The sequence below is a fragment of the Myxine glutinosa genome, chromosome 5 (assembly GCF_964187855.1).
Source record: "Myxine glutinosa chromosome 5, kmMyxGlut1.1, whole genome shotgun sequence".
Classification (NCBI taxonomy): domain Eukaryota; kingdom Metazoa; phylum Chordata; class Myxini; order Myxiniformes; family Myxinidae; genus Myxine; species Myxine glutinosa.
In genome coordinates this window covers 157,568,865-157,595,022 of record NC_136265.1, presented here as the reverse complement: position 1 = coordinate 157,595,022, position 26,158 = coordinate 157,568,865, and the positions used below count along the sequence as shown (strand labels likewise).

The window sequence follows — 26,158 nt, the reverse complement described above, 5'->3', positions numbered from 1 at the left end:
TCCCAGAAGAGAGTCATCACTTTTCCAGCGGCCGGCTTCCACTCTTTGCTTGCCCTCTTCGTTTCTGGCTGAAAGTAGCCCTGGAAGTATTGATGGAAAGAGAGTGGCAATCATACAGTTGTGGCCAAAAATATTGGCACCCATGCACTTTCTTCAAATAACTCACAATTTTATCTAAAAATATGTTGAAATTCACGAAAGTATTTGGTCTCCACAATTCTTTATTTCACTGTTAATATTACAGACCATTTGTTTTTGATTCAAAACTTAATATATCCTTTTAAAACAGAAAATTTAAAGAAATGGCATTGACAAAGTTATTGACACCCTAGACTTAATATTTGGTAGCACAGACTTTGGACAAAACAACTGCAGTCAAGCACTTCCTATAGCCATGAATGAGCTTCCTACACCTCTCAACTGGCAGTTTGTCCACAGGACATTGTCCACAGAAGGATTTTGGCTTGTTCAGATGTGTTTTGGAAAAGTGCAGTCGGGCTTTCTTATGTCTCTCTCTCTCAGTAGTGGAGTCCTCCTGGGTCTCCTACCATAGCCCCTTTCATTGAGTTGGCGATGGATGTTACGAGTTGAAACTGTCGCGAGTTGAAACCAACTCGAGCCATACAGTGAACGGAAGCCTCTCCTCAGTAAAAGACGCATGAAAGCCCACAGAATCTTGTTTCTCACAGTCGGAGAGTCCTTTAGGTGCTTTTTTGCAAACTCCAAGCGAACTTTCATGTGTCTTTTACTGAGGAGAGGCTTCCGTCTGGCCACTCTGCCATAAAGCCCAGATCGGTTGAGTGTTGCAGTGATGGTTGGCCTTCTGGAAGTTTCTCCCATCTCCACACAGGATCTCTGGAGCTCAGCCAGAGTGATCCTCGGGTTCTTGGTCACCTCTATTACCAAGGCCCTTCTCTCCCGATATTTTTTTTCTTTTTTGTGTACAAGATCGAGGCTCGTGAAAGAGCTAAAATTAATCACACAAAAAGTCAAACCGACACATAAAACACAAAATAAGGGGAGCGGTAGACAAGATGGGGAGAGAAGGGGAAGGACACAAACGCAACATTTGAGAGCAGGGACATCGAGAGAAATGTGGGAGGGGGAGGGCTTGGGGGGAGGTGGGAGAGTTATAAAACATATGGACACTGCAAGGACTTCCAGGAAAGATGTTGGAATTTCAAAAAAAGTGTATCTGGGGTGAATTTGCCGGGGTAGAAAAGATCAAGGTTTTAGATGGGGGAAGATAAGAGATGGTGGTGAACAGCCTTATGCTGAAATCGTTTAAATTCATTTTTTCCCTCAGCAATCTACACTCAATACCCCATAATGACAAAGAGAAAACAGGATTTTAGAAAGTTTAGCAAATTTATTAAAAAGAAAAAACTGAAATATCACATTGACATAAGTATTCAGTTTGGCTGGGCGGCCAGCTCTAGGAAGAGTCCTGGTTGTTCCAAACTTCTTCCATTTAAGAATTATGGAGGCCACTGTGCTCTTGGGAACCTTCAATGCAGCAGAATTTTTTTTGTAGGCTTCCCCAGATCTGTGCCTCGACACAATCCTGTCTCTGAGCTCTGCAGGCAGATCCTTCGACCTCTCATGGCTTGGTTTTTGCTCTGATATGCATTGTCAGCTGTGAGACCTTATATAGACAGGTGTGTGCCTTTCCAAATCATGTCCAATCAATTGAATTTACCACAGGTGGACTCCAATCAAGGTATAGAAACATTTCAAAGATGATCAAGAGAAATGGGAGGCACCTGAGCTAAATTTCAAGTGGCATAGCAAAGGGTCTGAATACTTATGTCAATGTGATATTTCAGTTTTTTCTTTTTAATAAATTTACAAAACTTCCTAAAATCCTCTTTTCTCTTTGTCATTTTGGGGTATTGAGTGTAGATTGATGAGGGGAAAAAATGAATTTAAACGATTTCAGCATAAGGCTGCAACATAACAAAATGTGAAAAAAGTGAAGGGCCTGAATACTTTCTGAATGCACTATATATCAATTTCATCTCTATATTTTCATTCAAAACAGCATCATTCATCATTTAAATCATAAATTAATCCTATAATGTTATTATTTCAAAATATAACGTTAAATCACGATTGTATTGAGACATTATCAAACCAGCGAATCATCATCTGCTCACTTCCGGATTCGGGAGCAAGGTCCACGTAGATCGCATTTCAAAATCACAATTGCATTGAGGAATTTCTGAAACCTATCTACCTTACGACATCCGCTGGGACCCTAAAACGTTAAAAAAAAATTTTTTAATATGCAGTTCATGCATTCAAAGTGGATAATACCCACGTTTATTAATCATAATTGGGGGGTGAATAAGGCTTCGTAAAACATCGACATCCATGAACAGGAAATATCGTTTTTGAAGAACACCCTTGGTCTCGACCATTCCGGATAAAAGAGGTCCTACTCTATCACTTCAACTCGAGTATTAAGTTGGAAATGGAAAGTGTATGCTGAATCGTATCTCTGTTAGCAATATTTGCAGGAACCTGAGTTATTATTCAGTTGAATATGAATGGTGTGTAATAGAAGTAAATTTGATTACCAAAAGTACAAATTAAAACTACTCTTGGGAATACCAGACTTTGTCAAGGGTGGTGTCTGTTTGTGTCAGGAGACAATTCGAATAATAGGTTCAACAAAAATATTTATTGCTGTAGGTTGTTGGTTATCATTATTTATAGGTTGTTTGTTATCATTATCTATCGGTTGTTGGTTATCATTATCTATCGGTTGTTGGTTATCATTATCTATCGGTTGTTGGTTATCATTATCTATAGGTTGTTGGTTATCATTATTTATAGGTTGTTGGTTATCATTATCTATAGGTTGTTGGTTATCATTATTTATAGGTTGTTTGTTATCATTATCTATCGGTTGTTGGTTATCATTATTTATAGGTTGTTGGTTATCATTATTTATAGGTTGTTTGTTATCATTATCTATCGGTTGTTGGTTATCATTGTCGTGAAAATCAAGCTCAGACACGACTTGACCTCTGGGTAGGTTTTAATATCATTTAGATCTGCAGTACATCCTGTAAGAGTACATGCAAGCAACAGGCATTAAATCAGAGCATTTCATGAGCAGCAAAGGTTGAATACAGGTGCGTACAGGTGGTATATCTATAATTGAGCTTGGGATATATATAGCAGAATCGTTACCTTTCTATGGAAGCCCAGAGGAGCCATAGAGTTACATTTCGATTATGGATGTACATCTTCTGTCTGCGCTGAGCTGAAATGGCAGTCTCATATATATAGAAGCCGCGAAGGTGTCGCGTAGCGGCCATGAGGAGAATAACATCAGTGTCGTAACTTGGATGTCGATTTCATCACATTCTCCCCGCGCTTAGATCTTAACTAATGAACACCTGATACATACTGATAATTCAGCAGAGAGATACATAGGAATGCAAAGAACGAAATACATCGGAAGGATGTTACTGCCAGTCGATCGTCCAGGCGCCATCAATCCCGATGGCAGGGTTACTGCATTTCAACCTGTTAGCCCGGTTAGCATCAATCCCCAGATATAGAAGTATTGAGGAGGAAATCCCAATCAAGAAGATATCGAACCGAGCAAGCAGTGTTCATCCCAGGGAGAAGACGATGAGCCCGTGGGTAGCAGTAGTCATTATCATTATCATTATCTATAGGTTGTTGGTTATCATTATCTATCGGTTGTTGGTTATCATTATCTATAGGTTGTTGGTTATCATTATCTATAGGTTGTTGGTTATCATTATCTATAGGTTGTTGGTTGTCGATAGTGCTGTCATCTCTAGTTGGGTGCCATCATCTTTCTTCTCATTCGAGACTGCGTGGTCATTCATGTGAGTTGTCTTCCTTCTATGTCTATAGGAATAGGGGGAAAACACAGCAGATTAGATATTTGTTGACATTTCGTAAATTCTGGAGATATTAATGCAAAGAACAATGATGTAAAATCCTGAAATGCATTTTGAGTGATAATGCAAGAGTAGTATAAAATATCTACCTCATTGAACTGAATATGGGTTGAGATTATTTTCAGACTAATTTTTAGCAGGAGTTGAAAAATGTAGCATTTCACATAAACATCAGAGAGTGCACTAGAACTGTCTATGTAGGGACGGCGTGAAAACAAAACGTTGGTCCCATCTGCTACATCCAAAAACTAAAGTTGGCGTATGTTATCTGAAATGTCGCTTTGGCTACATATGAGAGCTTACCTGGTCTGTTCAACTAATCGCCTAGGCGGGGATCACTTTTCAGTACTCCAGATCATGGCCAAAGCAAAAATAAGCAAAATACCGAGATCGGTCAAAACCGGCAAACCTTCTCGTTCATGATAATAATAATCATCTTCAGACAGCATATTTCAGAGCCGACTCTCTCACTGCCAACGACTCTGTTACCAACTGGCAGAGTTTTACTAAGTGCAGCATCCTTTGCTATCATAATTTTCATAGCTTGAAAGGATTCCCCGAAAATTACACGAAACTGCATTCCTTTGTGTAGGAATAGGAAGGGAACAGAGGGGTGGGTGGGGCTACAACTGTCAATCAGCCTGATGGGGTGGGGCCACGAGACACATTTGCCTGCATGTACTATTTAGAATGTTAGATCGTCGATTAAGTCTGTACAGTACCATTACAATGTAAGCACGTCTATAAAGTTTGTACTACAACATTTATAAATAAGTAGTAGAACATCTATATATATTTCTAAAAAAATAAATAAAGAAACCAGTAATAAAACCATTTTTTAAAATGCAAAAGGATGTGGGGATGTTACTCCAAGAAGTATGGAAACAAGGTCGGGATGGTCACAAGAAATGATCATGTGAAACCATCCCCACATATTTCTTTGAATAATGGTTGTTCCCCGAGAAAAGACAAGGTTATAACACACACACACACACACACACACACACACACACACACACACACACACACACGCACGCACGCACACACACACACACACACACACACGCACACACACACAGTGTCTTTTCTAGGGACAATCATTATTCAAAGAAAAATGTGGGGATGGTTTCACATGATCATTTCTTGTGACCATCCCGACCTTGTTTCCATACTTCTTGGAGTAACATCCCTCCATCATTTTGCATTTTAAAAATGTTTTATTACTTCTCATATTTCAACCAATCTGGTCCTCCAAGCTTCTTGTGCCAAAGTAATGGACCGCGCTTGCTGATTTCCCTTCCCCATCTTGGTGCAAAGGGATAAACCAGTCGTATTATGTTCCTGGCCAGCAACGACCCTAATATAACGGCTATCAAACCAAACAATACATTTGGAAGCTACATGCAAAACATTGTAACGACATCATGTTGAATCAGTTTTCTCTTTGAAATAATATTACCACATTTTTGGCGTATCTAAAAGCACAGGAATACAAGTTGTTACATCATCCATATTGCTCGTTTACAAACATTTAAGACCATCACCTCTATCGGAGTGAATTGTAGGACATTTGTGGTATTTTTGCTTTATCTAGTTTTTCCAGAAAAGGTTTGCTAGTCACTGAGTTTGCCTGTTTGCACTGTTTTGTTGGACCAACCTAACATACATTAGCTGTTAAAATGTGATGGTAGTCATTTACCAAGCATGCAAGAGTTAACCACTGCGTGCACTTTGTTGTGGTTTCTGTAGAAAGTGGGCCGCTCATCCTTGTACCGCTAATAAGACGGATCATGCAGATGCTAGGCCAGTTTATGTTTTGCTCCGACGAAGGGTAAACCCCAAAAAGTCAGCTTCTCCTCTCTCCACGGCAGATCAATCACCATTTGAGGTATTCTATTTCCTGTTGTGGTTGTGTGCTTCCCCTTCTCTCCCCATCTTGTCTTCCGCTCCCTCTTTTTGTATATTTTGTTTGTCTGGTTGATTTGTTTGTGAAATAAATGTTAGCTCTTTCACGAGCCTCGATTCAGTATACAAAAAAAAAAAAAATTGTTTGGATTTCAGTTTCAACACCCCACTCACATATTGGTTGCACCCATAATGGTGTGACTTGCCCAAGGAGATTCCTTACAGCATAATATTTTCTTATAGTGTAGCAGCATAGCAAACCTGTTGTGCATTTTGTGATACAAGCACCAAATTTGGCACAAATGTACATTAATATGTTGCGAACATTTTCAGATATTGGGCCACTTGAAATTCTCTCTTTATGTCCGCCATATTGGATTTCAAAATGGCCGCCACTTGAAATCTACATTTGCTATTATCTCTGGACGTAATGCAGCTATTGACTTGATTCTGGTATCTAAATGTATGTTTTTGGGGGCAAGGAATCCAATGGTACCAATTTCAACTTAATATTATCTATCACAGTCTGTTATATAATTTTATTTGGAAATTATCTAGGCAAATATTGGATTCAACACAATACTTTGAAAAGAATGTCTTAGTTCTGTAAATGTCTTAGGTATAATACTGACATGCTACATGGTCTAGTATTTGAGGCTAGGTGTACTGGTATCTGAGGCTAGGTATATACCGGTACTGAAGATACGTGTACATAAACAGTGTCATGTTAACAAGTTCAGCATTGCCACAAGTACATGTATGTTGTTGACTCATCGTCATGTGCAGTCCCCTTCACACACACAGAGGGCTGTGCACTGAAGGGCAGCCTTTTTGCACTTGCAGCGCCTCACACACCCTTTCTTGCACTTGCAAGAAACCAGCTCAATGCAGCTGTGAGCTGCCTCAGTTAGCCTGGTCCAGTAAGGTGTGTACTGTCCTTCTCCAGTCCTTGACCAACCCCAGTTGGTTGGTGGAGGGAGCTCTGGTGCTGGCAGCAGTATCTGACCCCACACATGTCCACCTTGATACACTACCCTCTTGACATGTTCCTCCAGAGCTGCCTTCGTTGGAGGGATGAGCTGCACATTGTTCTTCCTTGCGAAGAGTTTCCTCCTGGCCTTGTCAATGTCTGTGCATTTGCTGGTTCGATCATACAACAGGATCACGAACCTCTCGATGATGCGCATTGCATCGTCTGGTATGTCACGAGGTGCAGAGGACAGCAGCAGCAGCGCCTCAGTGAGTTCTGGCAGTACCGTCCAGACTGCCCACGCAGTGTTCTTGCCATGTCTATGAAAACTAGACACAGTGTCGCATCCAGTTAGAGCGTGGAACATTGGCAGTGCACGAGCCTTCTCTCGTCCCAATCCAGCTGCTATTTCGTGTGCTGCTAGGTTTCGGAAACTCTGGCCTGTTCCGAATGCCAGCCACAGTTTGTCTTCTGGTTGCAACTCCTGTGCCAGGGACACTGCCAGCACCACAACATCGGTGTCTACAGTCCGGATGAGTATTGCATGGTGTCCATGCTGGACTGCGTGAGATGCATGCAGCAACATCCGACTGTCAGCCTCTTCATGGTTACATGGGGCGAGTGAGGTCAGATCTGGCAGTAGTGGCTTGCTGAGCACTGCCTCTCCATCAGTAATGACGAGTTGCTTGTCCTCCTGGTCAAACCATTCCATGAGAGCTGCTGAGAGGAACCTGAACAGCTCGGTCTTGTTGCTGTCCACTCGTAGGAAGTTCTGCCAGTTTCCTGGTATGGCTGCGGCAGCCACCACACGTCTCCGCACACCTTGTCCCCGCTTTGCACGTGTACTACCTTTCAGTGAATCAGCAAGGTAAGTATCCCAGACCAGATCCAGGCGTGACACTGTTTGCAGCTTCGTGGACATATATGGGATGAAGATCTGTTGTGCATACTCTTCAAAGGTCTTTGATGCAGCCGGCTTCAGCATCTGGACGATGGCTGCTCCATCAAGCACAATACAGGTCGTGACAGGAGTCTGTCTTTGCGTCGGAGACTTCTTCCAAGCATGTGAGGAGATCACTCTTGGTACCAGTGCAGAGGCTTCCACCATCAGACAATGCAGGAGGACATGCCTGATTCTCGTGACAAAAGAACTCCTCAAGGTTTCCATCCCTCGTCTGGCAGCCAATGTACAGGCGTGCGAAGAGTTCACGGTCATTCTTGATGGAGGCGAGCTGTTGCTGACCTTTGCTCTGGCTTCTTGGAGTGGAAGTGCTGAACACCTTCAGCTTGTTACGAGGAATGGGTGCGTCCACTGCCTTTGTTCTGTCCAACAGACACTCTCTGGTGAAAGCCTCGAACTGCTCTTGGCCAATCCTCTTGGCATTCATCACGGTCTCCACAGCAGCAGGATCTGCGATCTCCTTTGTGTCCAGTTTGACTACATCCTGACTCTCCTCCTCGAATGGGTTGCCCATCTCCTCTATGACACCGACGAGAGAGCGAACATCTTTCACAAATGAGGCCTGTACACTTGGCGTCTGATCATGATGACGTGTGTCTGCTGTTTGCCGTCTCCAGTGTTGGTTCCCATCCTGGAATTCTTCGATCACCCTGGCAACTTCTGGTCCCGCAACCATCCAGCGACGTAGGGCACTAGGGTTGTCAGTGAGCCCAACTGCTCCACCGTCTCCTTTGATGCAGGCATTATTCTGCTCATGTGCCTGGTCAATCGGGATTGAAGAGAACACCCTCTGTGTTTTCTGAACGGTGAAGTGGCTTTCCCTGAATTTCCTGGCTACATCTGGGTGTTTGATGGTGAGTTCGGCCATGTCCTTCAGGTGCACTGGTATCCACCTAGCATAGTGGGCGTGATCCAGTGCATGGAACCAGGGGACCAGCTCTGTCAGAGCATCGAGGTACATCATTAACGATCCCTGCCTGAGAGAACGCACATACACTAGAACCAACAGTTCTAGTTCCAGCACGGTTGCCCAGTAGTGAAACTGGGGGATGTCTTCTCCTCTCTGGCAACACCAGTCTTCAAACTCCGGAAGGTCCTCTGCATCCCTGGTTTCTCCCAGACAGTAGTGGTTGTAGGCACGGTGTTGCAGGATGTACAGTGCTGCTGCAGTCACTTGATGTGCTCTTCTTGTGCGCAAGACATGGGATGCTCGCAGGAATGAGTCTGCTGTCCCTGCTGTCGCAATCTCGGCTTGCACAAGTGCTTGCACCCAACCACTCCCTTTCAGCCAGTCCCCCAGTGTCCTCAGTGCCGCCATCTCTATGTGGAGGCCACCAAACATCACCACTATCTGGTCTTCACCATAGCTCTCTGGCCACTTCCACTGTATCTGCTTGGCCAAAGCAAACAGTGGCTGATCAACGGTGACCACTGGTGTCTGTCCAGGATTCAGGTGTTCCACAGCATTCTTCACGACGTCCATTGAGTGCCGGATCATGGCCACTGTGTGGGCACTCTCCAGGAAGAGTGGAAGCAGCGACGTGGGGCAGATGACTCGAGCATCTGGTGGCTGTCGGCTGGCATGAAATGCAGCCCAAGATGTGTTGTCATTGTCCACTGTACCAGTGTTGTCTTCCAGGACTCGCTTTGCATTGCCTAGCCATTGGTATTCTTCATCAGTCTGCTGTTTGAAGTCTCCTCTGGTCAATGACGCCACTTTAGCAGCTGGGACAGGCGACTTCTTGATGCTGCTAGTGACAGGGGGTACATCAGTGTAGTAGTGCGGCAAGGGGGCGACTGTCTTGGACCGTGCATCCCCAGATCCTCCAACAATGACGATACTCCGATCCACTCCTTCACCAGTGTAAGAAGGATGTTGTATGAGGGAGATAGCGGTACCATGGAAGGAGTCCTTTGATGTTGTTGCACTGGGGTTGTGATCTATGTTGTCTACAGCGGCAGTTGTAAACACTTTGCCACGCATCTTCGGAGGGCTGACCACTCGTTCTCTGTGAAACTGTTGGCAGACATGCCCTATATATATGAAATTATATCATGCCTAGATTTAATTCATGCTTACCCGTGTATTTGCTTCACTGGTTCACAAGGTCTTTTGCATACATGTAATTCAGACTCTCGTCTTCATTGCTGACCACACAATGTTGTCTAGCTGAGCCCAGATTGTATGTAATTAACTCATTTATGTGGAGTCACAAGGTGATTTAAACACAGCCACACACAAAGAACACAGTTGATGTGGGTCAACACACATGCAGCCTCTCTACTCTTTTATTTGGGTCAGGGCTGTGATTAAAGACATGTAGTGGAGTCATGTTTGTAAACATTGTTAAAGACATGCTACAGTGCATTGTTAAGGAAACAAGACAGATGGAAGCCTATACAAGAAATTTCTGTACTCTAGAAACACAAAAGATGGCTTAAAGGGTCTAGGAAAAGGGGATTATGCATGTTTGGTATTTATTGACAATATGAATGTAATGTTACATAAAATATGCATATGAAAAACACAAATGAATGGGTCACTTTGTTTCCTAATGGGATATGAATTTATATTTTAGACTGCCAGTATATATGAGCTTGTCTGAGTTGTTACTAGTGATTTAGTATAGTTTATTTATTTATTTATATTTACAGAACTAAGACATTCTTTTCAAAGTATTGTGTTGAATCCAATATTTGCCTAGATAATTTCCAAATAAAATTATATAACAGACTGTGATAGATAATATTAAGTTGAAATTGGTACCATTGGATTCCTTGCCCCCAAAAACATACATTTAGATACCAGAATCAAGTCAATAGCTGCATTACGTCCAGAGATAATAGCAAATGTAGATTTCAAGTGGCGGCCATTTTGAAATCCAATATGGCGGACATAAAGAGAGAATTTCAAGTGGCCCAATATCTGAAAATGTTCGCAACATATTAATGTACATTTGTGCCAAATTTGGTGCTTGTATCACAAAATGCACAATTCCTTTGAATATTTGGGCTAAGCCACCCCACTATTAACATAATTCAAATCAGAATACAAACCCATCATTATGTTTTTGCTTCAGATCATCCAGAGTGTTCGGCAGAGATGTGTTCCTAGTTTCTCGTAGCGTCAATGCTGCTATTCCCCCAGCAAAACATACAGAGGAATAGATTATTTGTGGAAGTAGCGGATAAATGTCTCCAGAATGAATGACCATTGGTGCAAGTATAGCACCAACTCGTGCCATTGTAGATCCAGCACCAAGGCCATTCTGTCTGAAAAGTAAGAAAATGAAAAACAATAAAATGACAATTCAACCAGGTAGAGGTCATTGCTTCCCTGTCATGATCTAAATTTCTTATCTCTAGCTTGTTAAAGTTTTTTCTTTTATGCAATTTTAGGTGTCTGCTCCTTTTCAGTAAAATGTTTAAATTTTTAATTGTTTGGGATGAAAAATGTTTCAAAAGTTCAAGTAAATGTTTGAATTTATTTGTCTTGCGGGATACTTTTTAACTTCTAATTATGGGCCTTACTTCAGGCTGGGATTTTATTTTTATCCGGTTGTCAGCTCGTTGCCTCTGAGCTGACAACCGATGTTTGTCTCTTTGTTTGTCTGTGAACAGGATGTCTCAAAACGTTATGGATGGATTTGGACGCAATTTGGTGAACAGGTTTAGTGTGCGACAAAGCCAAAATGATAAGATTTTGGTGACGATCCAGATCCGGACACTATAATTTTTAAAGTGATTCTTCACCATGAGAAATATGGGCAAAAATGATATATAGCAAGACATCTCAAAGTGTTATGGGCGGATTCGGATGAAACTGGTGGACAAGTTGTGTGTGTGACAAGGATGAATTGATTGGACATGCTCTCTCAGAGGCGGTCTTAGTAGTTCTGGGGCCCTGGGCAAAAGTCAAATATGGGGTCCCTACATCCCATTTATCCCCACCCAACCCACTGAACACGAATAAAATATACCAAGTCGAGGCTCATGTAAGAGCTAACACATAAACATATAATAGAGGCAGTGGGAAATGAGGGGGAAAGAGAGGGAAGCACAACAACAGTAGAGAACAGGAAAATCAGGAGATCTGTGGAACGGAGAGGGCTGGGGTGGGGTTACACGGGATAAACAAGATGGACACGACAAGGACTTTCAGGAAACAAAAGGTATATTTTGGGTGGATGAAAAGGGGTAGAAAAGATCAAGGTTTTGGAAGGGGGAAGATAAGAGATGGTGGTGAACAGCTGTTTTGAAGATCTGGAGGGAGGAGTGGGATTGAAGAGAGTGTGGGAGTTTGCTCCAGGGGCGGAAAAAAGAAGAATGAGAGTAAAGGTGAGCAGAGAGTCTTGATTTTGGCAGTTTCACCAGAAGATGGTTACTGTGCATCCTGCAGGGAGCTAGGCCAGAGAGGAATCGGTAGAAGACAGATAGACCGCCAACCTGCCTGTGGTGAGAGAGTGAATGGCCCTCAGAATCAGCTTCATCGTGGGAGATACCAATGACTATAAAAGCTTTGGATTCAACAGCGTGAAGCCGGGCTAGGTGTGAGGCAGGAGTACCAGCCCAGAGGGGAGAGCAGTACTCCATCAAGCTGCTGATTAAAGCTTTGTATGTGGTGAGAAGCTCAGAAGTGCCAAGGAAGGACTTCGCACGATGGAGGATGCCCAGTCGGCGACTGGGTTTGGAGGCCAGCTTGGAAATGTGGTTTCCCCAGGAAAGATAATGGTCTGTGTGTGTAGTGAGACCGAAAAGCTTGAGTGACAGAACTTCTTCAAGAGGATTGTTCAGAAAGTAGATTGGAGGGTTTTCCAGACGGTCTATTCAGAGGGACATAGTGAGAGTGAGTGTGAGATTTGTCAGGATTTAAAGACATGTTCCACTTGTTTGACCAGTTTGTGATTTTGTCCAGGTCCGCAGAGAGTGAGGAGGCCGCTGCCTGCCGATCTGAGGGTTGAGATATGGAGCGGCAGAGGGTGGATTCAACGGGAAAAAAGATAGGATTTTCCAGAGAGTCGGAGAGATCATTGATGAAGACCAGAAAAAGCACAATGCCCAGAACACTGCCTTGGGGAACTCCAGCCTGGACAGGAAGAGGAGATGAGAGAATTCCATTCAGGGCCACACGTTGGCTGTGACCGGTGAGGAACTCCACGTGCCAAGCGTGGAGGTTTCCATGTATACCATAAGAAGAGAGTTTGGAGAGCAGGGCGGTGTGCCAGACCGTATCGAAGGCACGAGATATGTCAAGGGAGACGGCTCTGATTTCTGAGCACCACCATTGTCACTCTTGTCATCTACAATTCTGACCCATGATCCTTAAATTACCCCCATTAACCTTTCATAACTCAACTTCTACCTGGCTCTTTTATGAGCCTCACTCCTGAAGAAAAAAACAACTTTCTCAGCTTATCTGCCCTCTAGTCAGTTCTTCCATGAGTGCAGACATTCATTTTTAACACAAAACAATGTCAGGTGAAAAATATAGGAATTGATGAAAAGTGTGACATTATTTAGCATCTCATAAGAGCAATGATACCATTTCGAACACGAATCTTGCAAGTATAGTTACCTCATAATCGTTGGATATAGTTCGCCTGTGTATAAGAACATGACCAAAAATGATGCGGCTATGCAACCTTTGCCGACAACTGCAAATGATGCTCTCAACATCTCCTGGTCTGTGAATGAAAGTTGTTCAAGTGTCATGGCAAGATTCGTACAACTATTTTCCGTCAAATATAAAGATGTTCTCCAGCCTAAACGGCTGAATGAGGACTTTTTTTTTTCTTTTTTAAAAAATCCCCAGTACTGCATTTTCAAACTCGTCCAAGGGGAGGATAAATTATCCACCTCCATTGAATGTATATGTCTTTATGCTGAAAATTATAATTGAAACATATGACTGATTGCAATACAATTCGATATCGTGTGGCTATCAAGGATAACATCAAAGTTAAACCTTTTCTGTGACAACTACAGATGGTGAACAAAATAAATAAATAAATAAATAAATAATATATACATATTGTTGCGGACGCGGTTAAAGATGTTATTTACCGAGCGGTTGGTATTACCGCGACCGAACAGTTCCCCCGATTCTTCCCCAACTCACCCGATTCACCCAGACGTTGGCCAAATCGCGCTAGGCCAAATCAATGATAGAAAGGACACGACGACTGGGAAAGAGGAAACGATGCAAGGGGTACAGTTCTCAAGACCTCCGGAGGGGGGTATAATTACAGTGGTGGAGAAAAGGGGTAGATTACAAGGCAGTGAGGTAAAGACACAGAAGAGATGGGCACTTAATTACCGTCTTATCTTACCTCAGACAGACCACAGACAAACGGAACAAGGCAGACTTACACAGGGATTGATGGCAGGAAGGGACAGGTAGGTCGATAGCACAAGGTGCACCTTGGCTCGGGTACAGGATAAAGCACGGTCCAGAAGATGCGGGGAGGTGTCACAGCGCTCGGAGGGGACGTCTTTCTTTCTCCAAGCTCAGCGCGCATCTGACGTCACCTCCCCCTCACTGCGCATGCTCAGCGGGGAGTGACACGCCCTCGGCTGGTTGGTTCCGCCCCACTGGGGCCGGTCCGCCGCTTCCATTGGGTGCGGGGGTTACCGGGCTCCGCCCTTGACGAGGAGCTGACAGGGAGCCCCTATTTGGTAACCCCGTCGAGCACATGTTCGATGGCGGCTCGTTGGGAAGGCCTGGTGCCCTCACAACACCCCCTACCAACCAAGCCAGAGTGAGGACGCGCACTTCCTGTGCTCGTTGTTGTTATTGTTGTTGTTGTTGTTGTTGTTGAACTGTGAGGAAAAGCTGCGGGGAGGTATTGGGAGGTCCTAAACTTCCTAACGGTGCCATACAATCACATTCTGGTGCAACGAAGGGTCAGAATTAATGGAAACGAGTCCTTAACTGACATAGACTAAGAATAACTAGCAAGATGTCCTATAGTTGTCTTACATGAGATGTGGTGAACCTGGGCATGACATTTAATGGGGGAAATACGGGGAGGTCGGGTCTACAGAGTGTTGTTTACAGAAAATGGGACTAGGGAATGGGGGATTGGGGATAGTTGGGAAGTATTGAGGAAATAGGGGAATATTTACAAGCGGATATGGATGGATGCAAATCCCATATCCGCAACACTGCACCCTTCTCTACCTCGGGGCGTCCCGACCCGATAATTTTTTACCTACTTTAGTGTGGCACTCAGATGTAGTTCCCTCTACTATTAACTCAACCCTGAGTGCGACAGTTTTACAGATGTTCACAAATGAGTAAATATGTCCCCCTGCGACGTTGCACCCTTCTCCTAACAGAAACACACCCACAGGATAACCGAATCGCGGAAAGCATCCTCAAACTAAACATACAGCCGGTAGGGAGCATTATTTATACAACACTGATATTTACACTACGATCCAGGACCTGTTCTTTGAGGAACACATGCAGATGTTATGCATAGGGAGAGCACGCATGCCAGCATCAATACACCAACCCACGAGTGCCCTGTGGCCCTACGGCCTTTAATAATGTGCAGAGCACCCCGTCCAAGCACCAAAAGCACCACCCCATTACGCACCGTCAGCACCATCCGGTGCACCAATAAAGTGTTCATAAAAATGCACAATTAAGTGTCCATGGTCACCGGTGGTGTCGCAGCCGGCCGATGTTCTGCCGCTGGTCTTGCCTTCATGGAGTGCACTTGGCCTTCTGGCTTCTTTAGAAATAAAGAAAGGCGCCAACCGCGTCCATTTCTGAATTGTGGCCGTCAGGGGGGCCAACTAAAAGTGGTTCACCTGTATGGCATAGGTGCCACGTTGACCCAGAGGTCCATCCACGGGTGGTGCTTGACCGCAAAAGAACTGCAGTCCATTGTGGGCGGCCACAAAAATTGCGGTCCATATGGTGTATCGATCCAGGCAGCAAGCAGCGGAAGTACAGGCCCACAACTGCGGAGCCAGCACCTCTCTCTCCTCTCTCTCTGCCCCAAAGCCAGGACTGGTCAAAAGGTCTCGCGAGATCTCGGAGACGGTGGGAGGGATTTTCGAAGCTCCACACGGTCTCCACGTTTTTCGGGGTTGTCTGTTCACAATTGTATTTTGTCGAAACTGTATTTGTCTTTCGGTGTGTGAAGTTATTGTGTGCAACTTTGGTTGTTTCTCGGTGTTTGTCTTTCATAAATTGATCGTCTGTTTGCCGTGTCGTGTCTTGAGGCCTTGTACAGTGTGCACTGTACAACCTTGAGGCTTTGTTTTTCTCTCAGTGGTCCATCGTTTGTGATCCAATAACTTTCGTTCTCTGTATTCCCAGTCTTTTCACCCATAGCCTACTTCCTTGTGTAAATCTCAACTCAAAAAAAAAAAAAAAAAAAAAAAAAAAAACATTTCCTTCTCTGTTCTCATTCGTTTATTCATTCTTATTCGTTCGTTCGTTCTTCGACCACGTGTTTCTCCCCCATTTCCCCAGATAGTTTTCACTCATTAACCTTCAATGTTTACACTTTCCCCTCAAGTTATGTATTCCGTCATATTTTATAACACCTTTTTCTTCTTCTTCTTTAAAAGGCTGCTTTCGACTTGCTCACCAAATCAATTCATCCCAAAAAAAATATCCATCTCCTATAGTGCCTTTTTTCTACATTCCCTAAACTCTCCTGCACTCCATCCTCCATCCAGCGTCCTTAAACGTATTTTTAACTCGAAGGTCACAAGAAACTCATTTTGCAATAAATGTTCATTTCCCATAAATCGTACACTTTCAAAAATCCAATCTCACCCCTCCCCTCCAAATCTTCCCCATAACCCCTCCCCTCCAAATCTTCCCCATCACCCCTCCCCTCCAAATCTTCCCCATCACCCATCCCTTTCAAATCTCCCCCCTTGCCCCCTCCCTCCTAAACTACCCCCTCACCCCTCCCCGCCAAGACGCCCCCTCGCCCCTCCCCTCCTAGACTCCTGCCTCACCCCTCCCCTCCAAATCTCCCCCATATCCCATCCCTTTCAAATCCCTCCCCTTGTCCCTTCCCTCCCAAACTCCCCCCTCACCCCTCCCCTTCAAATCTCCCCACCCTCATTGCTTCTCAATTTCCCCCCTCTCACTCCCCCTCCTCAAAGCGTCCTCCCCGCTTCTTCCCCCTTCAAACTCTCACCTCCATCTCCCCCAACCTTCTGCCTCGCTCTTCCCCCTCCTCAAATAACACCTCATTGTGGCTCACCCAATCACCATCAAACCTTTTGTCCGCCCCATCCTTCCCTTTCTCCGAGCTATTCTGAAATCTCTGACACACCTTCAACAGCTCTCCCTATCTCTTCCACCTCTTCCACATCTTACCCTACCCCTCCTCCCCCCTGTTCTGTATCTGATGCTCCCCCTTCCTCTTCATTAACGGTATGGACCTCAAACATCCGGGGCCTTCGTTCAAACTTAACTGATCTCTCCATACAGGTTGCTTCTGTCAAACCAGACGTGATCTGCTTAACAGAAACTTTCCTCCTTTATGATGTCTCTGATTCCATAGTATCTCTCCCGGGCTACTCCCTCCTCCGGTATGATAGACCTGAGCCTCGTCCTGGAGGCGGGGTTGCTATCTTTATCAAAAACTCTCTTCCTCACTCGCCCTGCACTGCACTCTCTCCACCTCACCCCCAGGAATACCTCTGGCTACGGCTTCCCCTTCGCTCCCACCTCTTGTTCATATGTGTGTTGTACCGTCCACCAAACAGTGATGACTCCATCTACATCTCGCTGTCTGATGATATGGACCAACTTCTATCTACTCATCCCAACTCTCTCTTCCTCATATGTGGTGATTTCAACTGTCATCATGCCAGTTGGCTGGGTGTGGGTACCTCTCTCACCAGCCATGGCTCCTCAGCAAAGGACTTCTGCGACTCACTGGGACTGACACAATCTGTCAATTTCCCGACCCGGATCTCAGTCAACGGAACATCTTCTCTTCTGGACTTGGTTATGACTAACTTCCCTGAAAATGTCTGCTGCTCTTCTTCTGCTCCGATCGGATCATCTGATCATGTCCTTGTTAAAGTGGACATCTCTCTAACCATCCTCAGGGAGCCTGCTCAGCGTCGACGAGTCTGGCATTTCACTCAGGCCAACTGGCACGGTCTTCAAGCAGCCATCAATCATCTGGACTGGTCTCCCATCTCTACCACCTCTGACATCAACTCATCCTGGGAATTCTTCCAAAGTAAATTGCTCTCTCTCATGCACAGATTTATCCCATCTCGTCTTCAGTTGTCATACCCTTCCTCCCGTCCATGGTACACGGAATCTTGTGGTGAGGCTGTTGCCCAGAAACAACTTGCCTTCGTCTCCTGGAAAGCAAATCCAACGGAAGGAAAGCTCATTTCCTTTCACAAAGCCCGAAACAAGTGTGTGTCCACCCTCAGGAGAGCCAGGAAACAATATCTCTCCGTTCTCAAGACCGAACTCTCTTATCTGTCTCCCTCTTCCAAATCCTGGTGGCGTCTGGTCAAATCCGTTTCTGGTGTTTGTTCCCCCTCCATCCCCTCCCTTACCTCAAACGGCTACACAGCTGACTCCGCACGTGAAAAAGCTGAATGCCTCAACTCTGTGTTTGCCTCTAAATCTTGTGTCCCAAACCCATCCCTCTCTGTACCCACCATACCCAGTCGTACCCTGCTGCTCCTGGACTCCGTGTCCTTTCCTCCTGACAAGGTGGAAAAGTTTCTGTCAACCCTCGACTCTGATTCTGCAACTGGACCCGACGGCATCAGCCCACGTGTCCTAAAATCCTGCTCTGCTGCTCTATCTCACCCTCTCTCTGTTCTCTTCACCCTCTCTTTTGCTCAAGGTCAACTGCCATCTGCTTGGAAATCAGCCAACATCACCGCTTTGCACAAAAAAGGTGCAAAAACAGATCCTAGCAACTACAGACCAATCAGCCTTCTCCCAATTATCAGCAAAGTCATGGAATCCATCATTGCTTCGGATATGAAATCTTTCCTCTTCTCCAATGGCTTGATCTCTGATCATCAATTTGGTTTCAGACCAGGTCACTCTACTTTGGACATGCTGCTTCTGCTGTCTCAACAATGGATGGAGGTCCTCAATGCCAAACAGGAAATTAGAGCTGTCTCCCTCGACATATCACGTGCCTTCGACACGGTCTGGCACCCCGCTCTGCTCACCAAACTCTCCTCCTTTGGTATCCATGGAAATCTCCACGCATGGCTGGCGGACTTCCTCTCTAGTCGTCGTCAACGTGTGGCCCTGAATGGGTTTCTCTCATCTCCTCTTCCTGTTCAGGCTGGAGTTCCCCAAGGCAGTGTTCTGGGCCCCGTGCTTTTTCCGGTCTTCATCAATGATCTCTCTGACTCTCTCGAAAATCCTCTCTATCTCTTTGCTGATGACTCCACTCTCTGCCGCTCCATTCCTCTTCCCTCAGATCGGCAGTCTGCTGCCTCCTCACTCTCTGAAGACCTGGACAAAATCACAGACTGGTCAAACAAGTGGAACATGTCTTTCAATCCTGACAAATCTCACACTCTTACTATGTCTCTCCGAAAAGATCGACTGGACAACCCTCCCATCTACTTTCTCAACAATCCTCTCCAAGAAGTTCTGTCGCTCAAGATTTTGGGTCTCACTATCTGCCATGATCTTTCTTGGGAAAACCACATTTCCAAGCTGGCCTCCAAAGCCAGTCGCCGACTGGGCATCCTCCGTCGTGCGAAGTCCTTCCTCGGCACACCTGAGCTCCTCACCACATACAAGGCTTTCATCCGCAGCTCAATGGAATACTGTTCTCCCCTATGGGCCAGTGCTCCTGCCTCACACCTAGCTCGGCTTCACGCTGTTGAAACCAAAGCTTTCAGAATTATTGGAATCTCCCGCGATGAAGCTATCTCTGAGGGCCTTTCACTCACTCACCGCAGGCAGGTAGGTGGTCTTTCTGTCTTCTACCGACTCCTCTCCGGCCTTGCACCCCCAGCTCTCTCTGTGCTCTGTCCCCCAAATATTCCTACAGGTCGCACAAGATCTGCCAGCAACCCTCTGATGGTTAAACTGCCGAAATCTCGGCTCTCTGCTCACCTTCACTCTTTCATTCCTCTTTTCTCCCGCCTCTGGAACAAACTCCCTCACTCCCTTCAATCCCACTCCTCCCTCCAGGTCTTTAAAACAGCTGTTCACCACCATCTCTTATCTTCCCCCATCCAAAACCTTGATCTTTTCTACCCCCGCTAATTCACCCCAGATCCACCTTGTTTGAAATTCCAACTTCTTTCCTGGAAGTCCTGGCAGTGTCCATATGTTTTATACCTCTCCCACCCCCCCTTCCCATGCCCCCCCCCAAAGCCCTCGCCCTCTCTCAGATCTCTCGATTTCTCCATGTCTCTCGGTCCCTGCTCTCAAATGTTGTGTTTGTGTCCTTCCCCCTCTCTCCCCATCTTGTCTACCGCTCCCGATGTTATGTTTTATGTGTCGGTTTGTCTTTCTGTGTGATTAATGTTCGCTCTTTCACGAGCCTCGATCCTGTATACAAAAAAAAAAAGAAAAAAAGAAAAAAAAAAGCCAGATCCTCGGAGGTGGGAGACAAAAGAAGACAAGTGAGTAAGGTGGTAAGGGTGCAAAAGTGCACGCAATACAAGGTAATGCACACTGGGGGCACATGGGAACCAGGTGAGACAGGTACGTTCCTACCGTATGCCCCCCCCCCCCCCACCAGGTAACCTACATTGCCCCTCCCTTACCCCTTACTGTATCCACAAAACACAACACTACCCATAAACATCTACTTTACACATCAACAACGTCCCTACTGTCTTCCCCGTTCCTCCCATAAACCAAATTCGTCTTCTCTCCCTCCTAACCAATCAAATTTGCCATTTCCAACTCTCATCAAAATCTGCCATCTCCAACTCAACATCAAAATCTGCCATCACCAATTCATCATCAGTCCCTCCTAAGGAGGGAGAGATGGAATCACCCAATGTCTCATCCACGTCGTGATGCGTCTCACAAATCCAAACAGCAATTCTCCTTTCCTGCAACACAAAACAAAGAAAACACAGGTGTGGAGTCATCAGCATCACCTCAGGTAAGTGGCTGCGTATGGTGCGACAGGTTCATCAATCCTAACTATTTCCTAAATGACTTTAACAACTTTACATTACCCGGGGTCTTTCCCTGCCAATCCATTGGCCAACTTACACTATGGGTTCTAAAAACCAATTCCCATTGACCAAACTGTGGTGCTTCTCAATTTGGGGTCTCACTCCCCCGATTCATCTCCCGGTGCCCTTGCACAATTTCTGGGCTGCGACGTGTAGCTCTCCCAGCAGGTCTACCCACCTGCACAACTCCACCACTGCAGTTGCCACCCGAGCTTACCTAGCTCCTCACCCTAACCTAACTAACTGGGGAAGGCCCCTCCTGGCTCTGTCACCCCACTCGGTGCCCTCTGGCACTGGGCTACCCGGGTCCGTCCTCCGGATCCTCGGGCCCCATCCACAACAACTACCGGCTCCCAGAGCCCACCTGCGGCCTCACCTGGCCGACATCCTCACAGTGGTGGAGTGCCCAAACCAACTACACACACTAACAGGCTACACGCCCAGCCATTTCCACAACACTAATGCACCCATCCAAATACCATTCTTCCACCCGCACCACAGATGCCAATATCCAACCACAATTTACCTATACCCTCTACCTAACACTTACACTACCCGCCCCGGGTACTCATGAAAGGGGTCCACTCTTCCCCCATCCACACCTTCGCACCATGCACACCACTCTGTACCACTTACTCCAACTCTCTCCACACCACTCATTCTCTGCTCCATATATTTCACACACCTGTACTTGCACACCTGTGCTCTCATACTTGGTGCCGCCTGCACCCTTCTCTCCCCCAAGCGCATTCGCGCTGATCCACCACACTCACTACTCACCATGACACTCATCCGCAATGCTCTCTCATTCATCACTTGTACACTCACACACACCTCGGAGCATTGCCTCACCGATGCCTCATTTGAAGCTGCTCACCAGCACTTCCATTCACACTGCATCATCTGCTCTGTCTACTCCCTTCTAAACTCGCGCTCCTCCGTCTTCCCTTACACTCAGCGCTCCCACGTCATTATCAAACACTAAGCTACTACGTCCCCACTACAGGTACCAAGTCTCTTACTTAAATCTGGTCACCTATAGTCACCTCTAGTCCCTATCAATATAACCTAACTCACCCGGGATAGTTTTCACTGCCATACACCCCATAATCTATAGCGCATTTGCCCCCATCATGGGAAGGGTGGCAGGGATGCCACCCTTACCCACCGTCATATGGCGCGAGTGGGACCTTGTGGGACCACCTCGTATGTGAGTCGTTGCCCGCCTGCCAGACCCCGTGCGTCGCCCCTTGCGGGGTCAGCGCGGGGCCGAACCGGCCGGGCCCCCACAGTACATTACCCCCAAGGGGCTCCCCTGCCTCCCCTGTCCCTCTAAAAACTACCCCTGTTGGTGTCGATGCATGGGTCACGCTTCCGCAACCCGCTACCCATTCCATACCACCACAACCTTGCTCACTCACACCTCGCACCTCTCCCATCACCGGACCCTCTCGCTCGCACCCTCGTTCCATACACTCCGGACCAGCCATACACCTCACTCTTGGCCTCTCACGAACATCCGGGTCCATCTCGACCCCCAAGCTTATTAAATCACCTGGTGCATCATACGCACGACCATATTGGTCACCACTTAAACCGGGTCCTCTTTCTCTTCGCTTCTCCTCCATCACCTGCGAATCCCTCATCCGGTTAATGAGCACATCATCACGATCCGAACACAGACTTTGGACCAATTCTTTTACTTCCTCTTTTATCTCTTTCTTATCCCCTCTCCGTCGCTTCTTAATTTCGCTCACCCCTTCTTCCACTTCTTCTAATTTCTGCTTCACCTCCTTCATCTCCTCGTGCACCCCCTTAAGTTCTTCCTCTAACTCCACCTTATTTTTTTCTATGTGCTCCCGCACCTCCCGCTCTTTAACCTCCATCACCTCTACCACCTTGTTCATTTTCCTCGTCAGGTCCTCATGTACCGTCTGACACTCTTTTTTAATTACCCCTACGTCCTTTTTCATCTCCTTCTGTGTCGATTTTAAACCCTCTATTACCGCTGTGTTCTTCTTTACCTGGTCCCCCAACTCCTTTTGTCCCACTGTCAGTTGTTTTACTCCCAGCGTCAACTCCTCTATACCACCTTGCAATTTTACAGTCCCCTTTCTCACCTCCTTCTACATGCGCTCCTCACAGTGCCTCACCTCCTCGCGCACTCCCCCGACCTCCTCACTCACACCTCTTCTGATCTCACCTCCCATCACTTGCATCTCCTGCCCAGATGCCACCCTCATCTGCTCCATTTCCTCCCTGTGAGCATCCAATTTAGTTTCTACCCCAATTCTGACCCCCTCTATCTGCTGCCCCATTTGTTTAACTTCCCTTTCCGCTTGGTCCCTCATGTCCCTCAATTTGCCTTCCATACTGTTTTCTAACCCCTCTAACCCCTTTTTCATCCCTTCCATTTGATTCTCTTGAGCGGCCATTCTGTTTTCTACCCCCGTTAACCCCTCCTGTATTTCCCCTAATCTATTGTCTAATCCCTCAAATTTGTTGTCTAGTCCCTCAAATTTGTTTCCTAATCCCTCTATTCTACTCCCTAACCCTCCGATCTGGGCCCCCATGTCCTCCCTCAATTTCTCGCTATTGGACCCCATCCTTTGTTCTAACCGTTGGCTATTGGCCCCCATGTCCTCCCTCAATTTCTCGCTATTGGACCCCATCCTTTGTTCTAACCGTTGGCTATTGGCCCCCATGTCCTCCCTTAATTGCTTGCCCATTCTTTGTTCCAATTGTTCGCTATTCTGGGCCATAAGGGCCTTCATTTGTATTAAAAAAAGGTTCAAATCCACCAGCGGCGCTGCTACGGTCGCGGGCGCGGTCGCCGTAGCCATCTGCGAGGCGCTATTTTGCGCGCCCGTAACCTCGTGCGCGAGGACGCCATTTTGCGAACCTGCCGCCCTCACTGCTTCGCTCTCCTCATGTCCCTCAATTTGGTCCTGGATCGACCCTGCCTCACTCTCCTCTACCGGAACCCAGCCGTCTTCATCTCCCATAGCGCGACTTTCAAAATTCGGGTTTTTTTTTGTAAAACAAAATCAAATTTCGGTGACTTGTAATTTTGAGCGCGTTAAGCGCGCTTCGGGTCCGTATCTCACTCCCAGACACCAATTGTTGCGGTAATAACACAATTGGTGTCCAAAATTTGGGCTAAATAAATTTAGTCCCAGGTTCGAATCCCAACTCCTGACAACCAATTGTTGCGGACGCGGTTAAAGATGTTATTTACCGAGCGGTTGGTATTACCGCGACCGAACAGTTCCCCCGATTCTTCCCCAACTCACCCGATTCACCCAGACGTTGGCCAAATCGCGCTATGCCAAATCAATGATAGAAAGGACACGACGACTGGGAAAGAGGAAACGACGCAAGGGGTACAGTTCTCAAGACCTCCGGAGGAGGGTATAATTACAGTGGTGGAGAAAAGGGGTAGATTACAAGGCAGTGAGGTAAAGACACAGAAGAGATGGGCACTTAATTACCGTCTTATCTTAGCCCAGACAGACCACAGCCAAACGGAACAAGGCAGACTTACACAGGGATTGATGGCAGGAAGGGACAGGTAGGTCGATAGCACAAGGTGCACTTTGGCTCGGGGACAGGATAAAGCATGGTCCAGAAGATGCGGGGAGGTGTCACAGCGCTCGGAGGGGACGTCTTTCTTTCTCCAAGCTCAGCGCGCATCTGACGTCACCTCCCCCTCACTGCGCATGCTCAGCGGGGAGTGACACGCCCTCGGCTGGTTGGTTCCGCCCCACTGGGGCCGGTCCGCCGCTTCCATTGGGTGCGGGGGTTACCGGGCTCCGCCCTTGACGAGGAGCTGACAGGGAGCCCCTATTTGGTAACCCCGTCGAGCACATGTTCGATGGCGGCTCGTTGGGAAGGCCTGGTGCCCTCCCAACACCCCCTACCAACCAAGCCGGAGTGAGGACGCGCACTTCCTGTGCTCGTTGTTGTTGTTGTTGTTGTTGTTGTTGAACTGTGAGGAAGAGCTGCGGGGAGGTATTGGGAGGTCCTAAACTTCCTAACGGTGCCATACAATCACATTCTGGTGCAACGAAGGGTCAGAATTAATGGAAATGAGTCCTTAACTGACATAGACTAAGAATAACTAGCAAGATGTCCTATAGTTGTCTTACATGAGATGCGGTGAACCTGAGCACGACATTTAATGGGGGAAACAGGGGGAGGTCGGGTCTACAGAGTGTTGTTTACAGAAAATGGGACTAGGGAATGGGGGATTGGGGATAGTTGGGAAGTATTGAGGAAATAGGGGAATATTTACAAGCGGATATGGAAGGATGCAAATCCCATATCCGCAACAATATATATGTGTGTGTGTGTGTGTGTGTGTGTGTGTGTGTGTGTGTGTGTGTGTGTGTGTGTGTGTGTGTGTGTGTGTGTGTGTGTGTGTGTGTGTATGTGTGTGTGTGTATGTGTGTATGTGTGTATGTGTGTGTATGTGTGTATGTATATATATATATGTATATAAATATATATATATATATATATATATATATATATATATATATATATATATATATATATATATATATATATATATATATTGTTACAGAAACGGGGGACGGCTCTCCCGTTAGCAAGGGGGGGTTAATCCCCTTGTCCTGTTAAGCTGGCCGTCTCCGCCGGTCCTGGTACTTGTAACGCTCCTTTGCGAGGTGGGATTGATCAGGGTTATTGGTCAAGGTGTTCTCCCGAATACCTTCACCAATCCCTCCGCAAAACAGGGAGACAAGTACCGCTTGAACCCCGGTTTTAGATGTTCTCGTTGCCGAGCGGTTTTATCAACATGACGTTCGAGCCATTAACAAAGACTAAACCCGATTCTGAGCGTTGGCCGAAATCGCACCACAGGAACTCAATGTGGAAACCTCTAAAACGAATGGATGTGAAGGAAAGAAGGCAAAGGTAGGAAGAACACAGGTATTTATTACTAATTATTGCACAAAACCAAAGAAACCAAGGGAGAAGGAAAGAAACGAAAGTAACTTACAGAAGAAGAAGAAGACACAGTGCAATTCTTATAACAAGCTTAACTTAAACCCCAGACAACACAGACAGACAGACGACAGGCAGACTTACACGAATGGGGAATGAAGGCAGGAACGAATGGCTGGAAGGGTAGGAAGGTTCAGGTGGGACTGCAGAACGGCCGGGCCGGGAGCGAGC

The 26,158-nt window shown here is 46.3% G+C and overlaps 1 protein-coding gene across 3 annotated transcripts in view; it reads right to left on the bottom strand.

The window, feature by feature from the left end:
* Nucleotides 1–203: 203 nt before the first annotated feature.
* LOC137426886 (solute carrier family 22 member 6-B) overlaps nucleotides 204–26,158 on the bottom strand; it is a 119,874-nt gene continuing 93,919 nt past the window's right edge. Inside the window, exons 8-11 of one of the 3 annotated variants that reach the window (XR_010984416.2) lie at nucleotides 13,356–13,464; nucleotides 10,838–11,053; nucleotides 3,693–3,891; nucleotides 204–2,982 (exon numbers count right to left, since the gene is read on the bottom strand). Coding sequence is in view for 1 of the 3 variants with exons in the window: in XM_068115876.2 (XP_067971977.2) it covers nucleotides 3,783–3,891; nucleotides 10,838–11,053; nucleotides 13,356–13,464 (434 nt within the window). In the remaining 2 variants the exon portion in view is untranslated. Of the gene's footprint in view, nucleotides 2,983–3,025; nucleotides 3,892–10,837; nucleotides 11,054–13,355; nucleotides 13,465–26,158 lie in introns of those variants that run through there. The other 2 variants (XR_013623599.1, XM_068115876.2) reach the window with 2 other exon arrangements.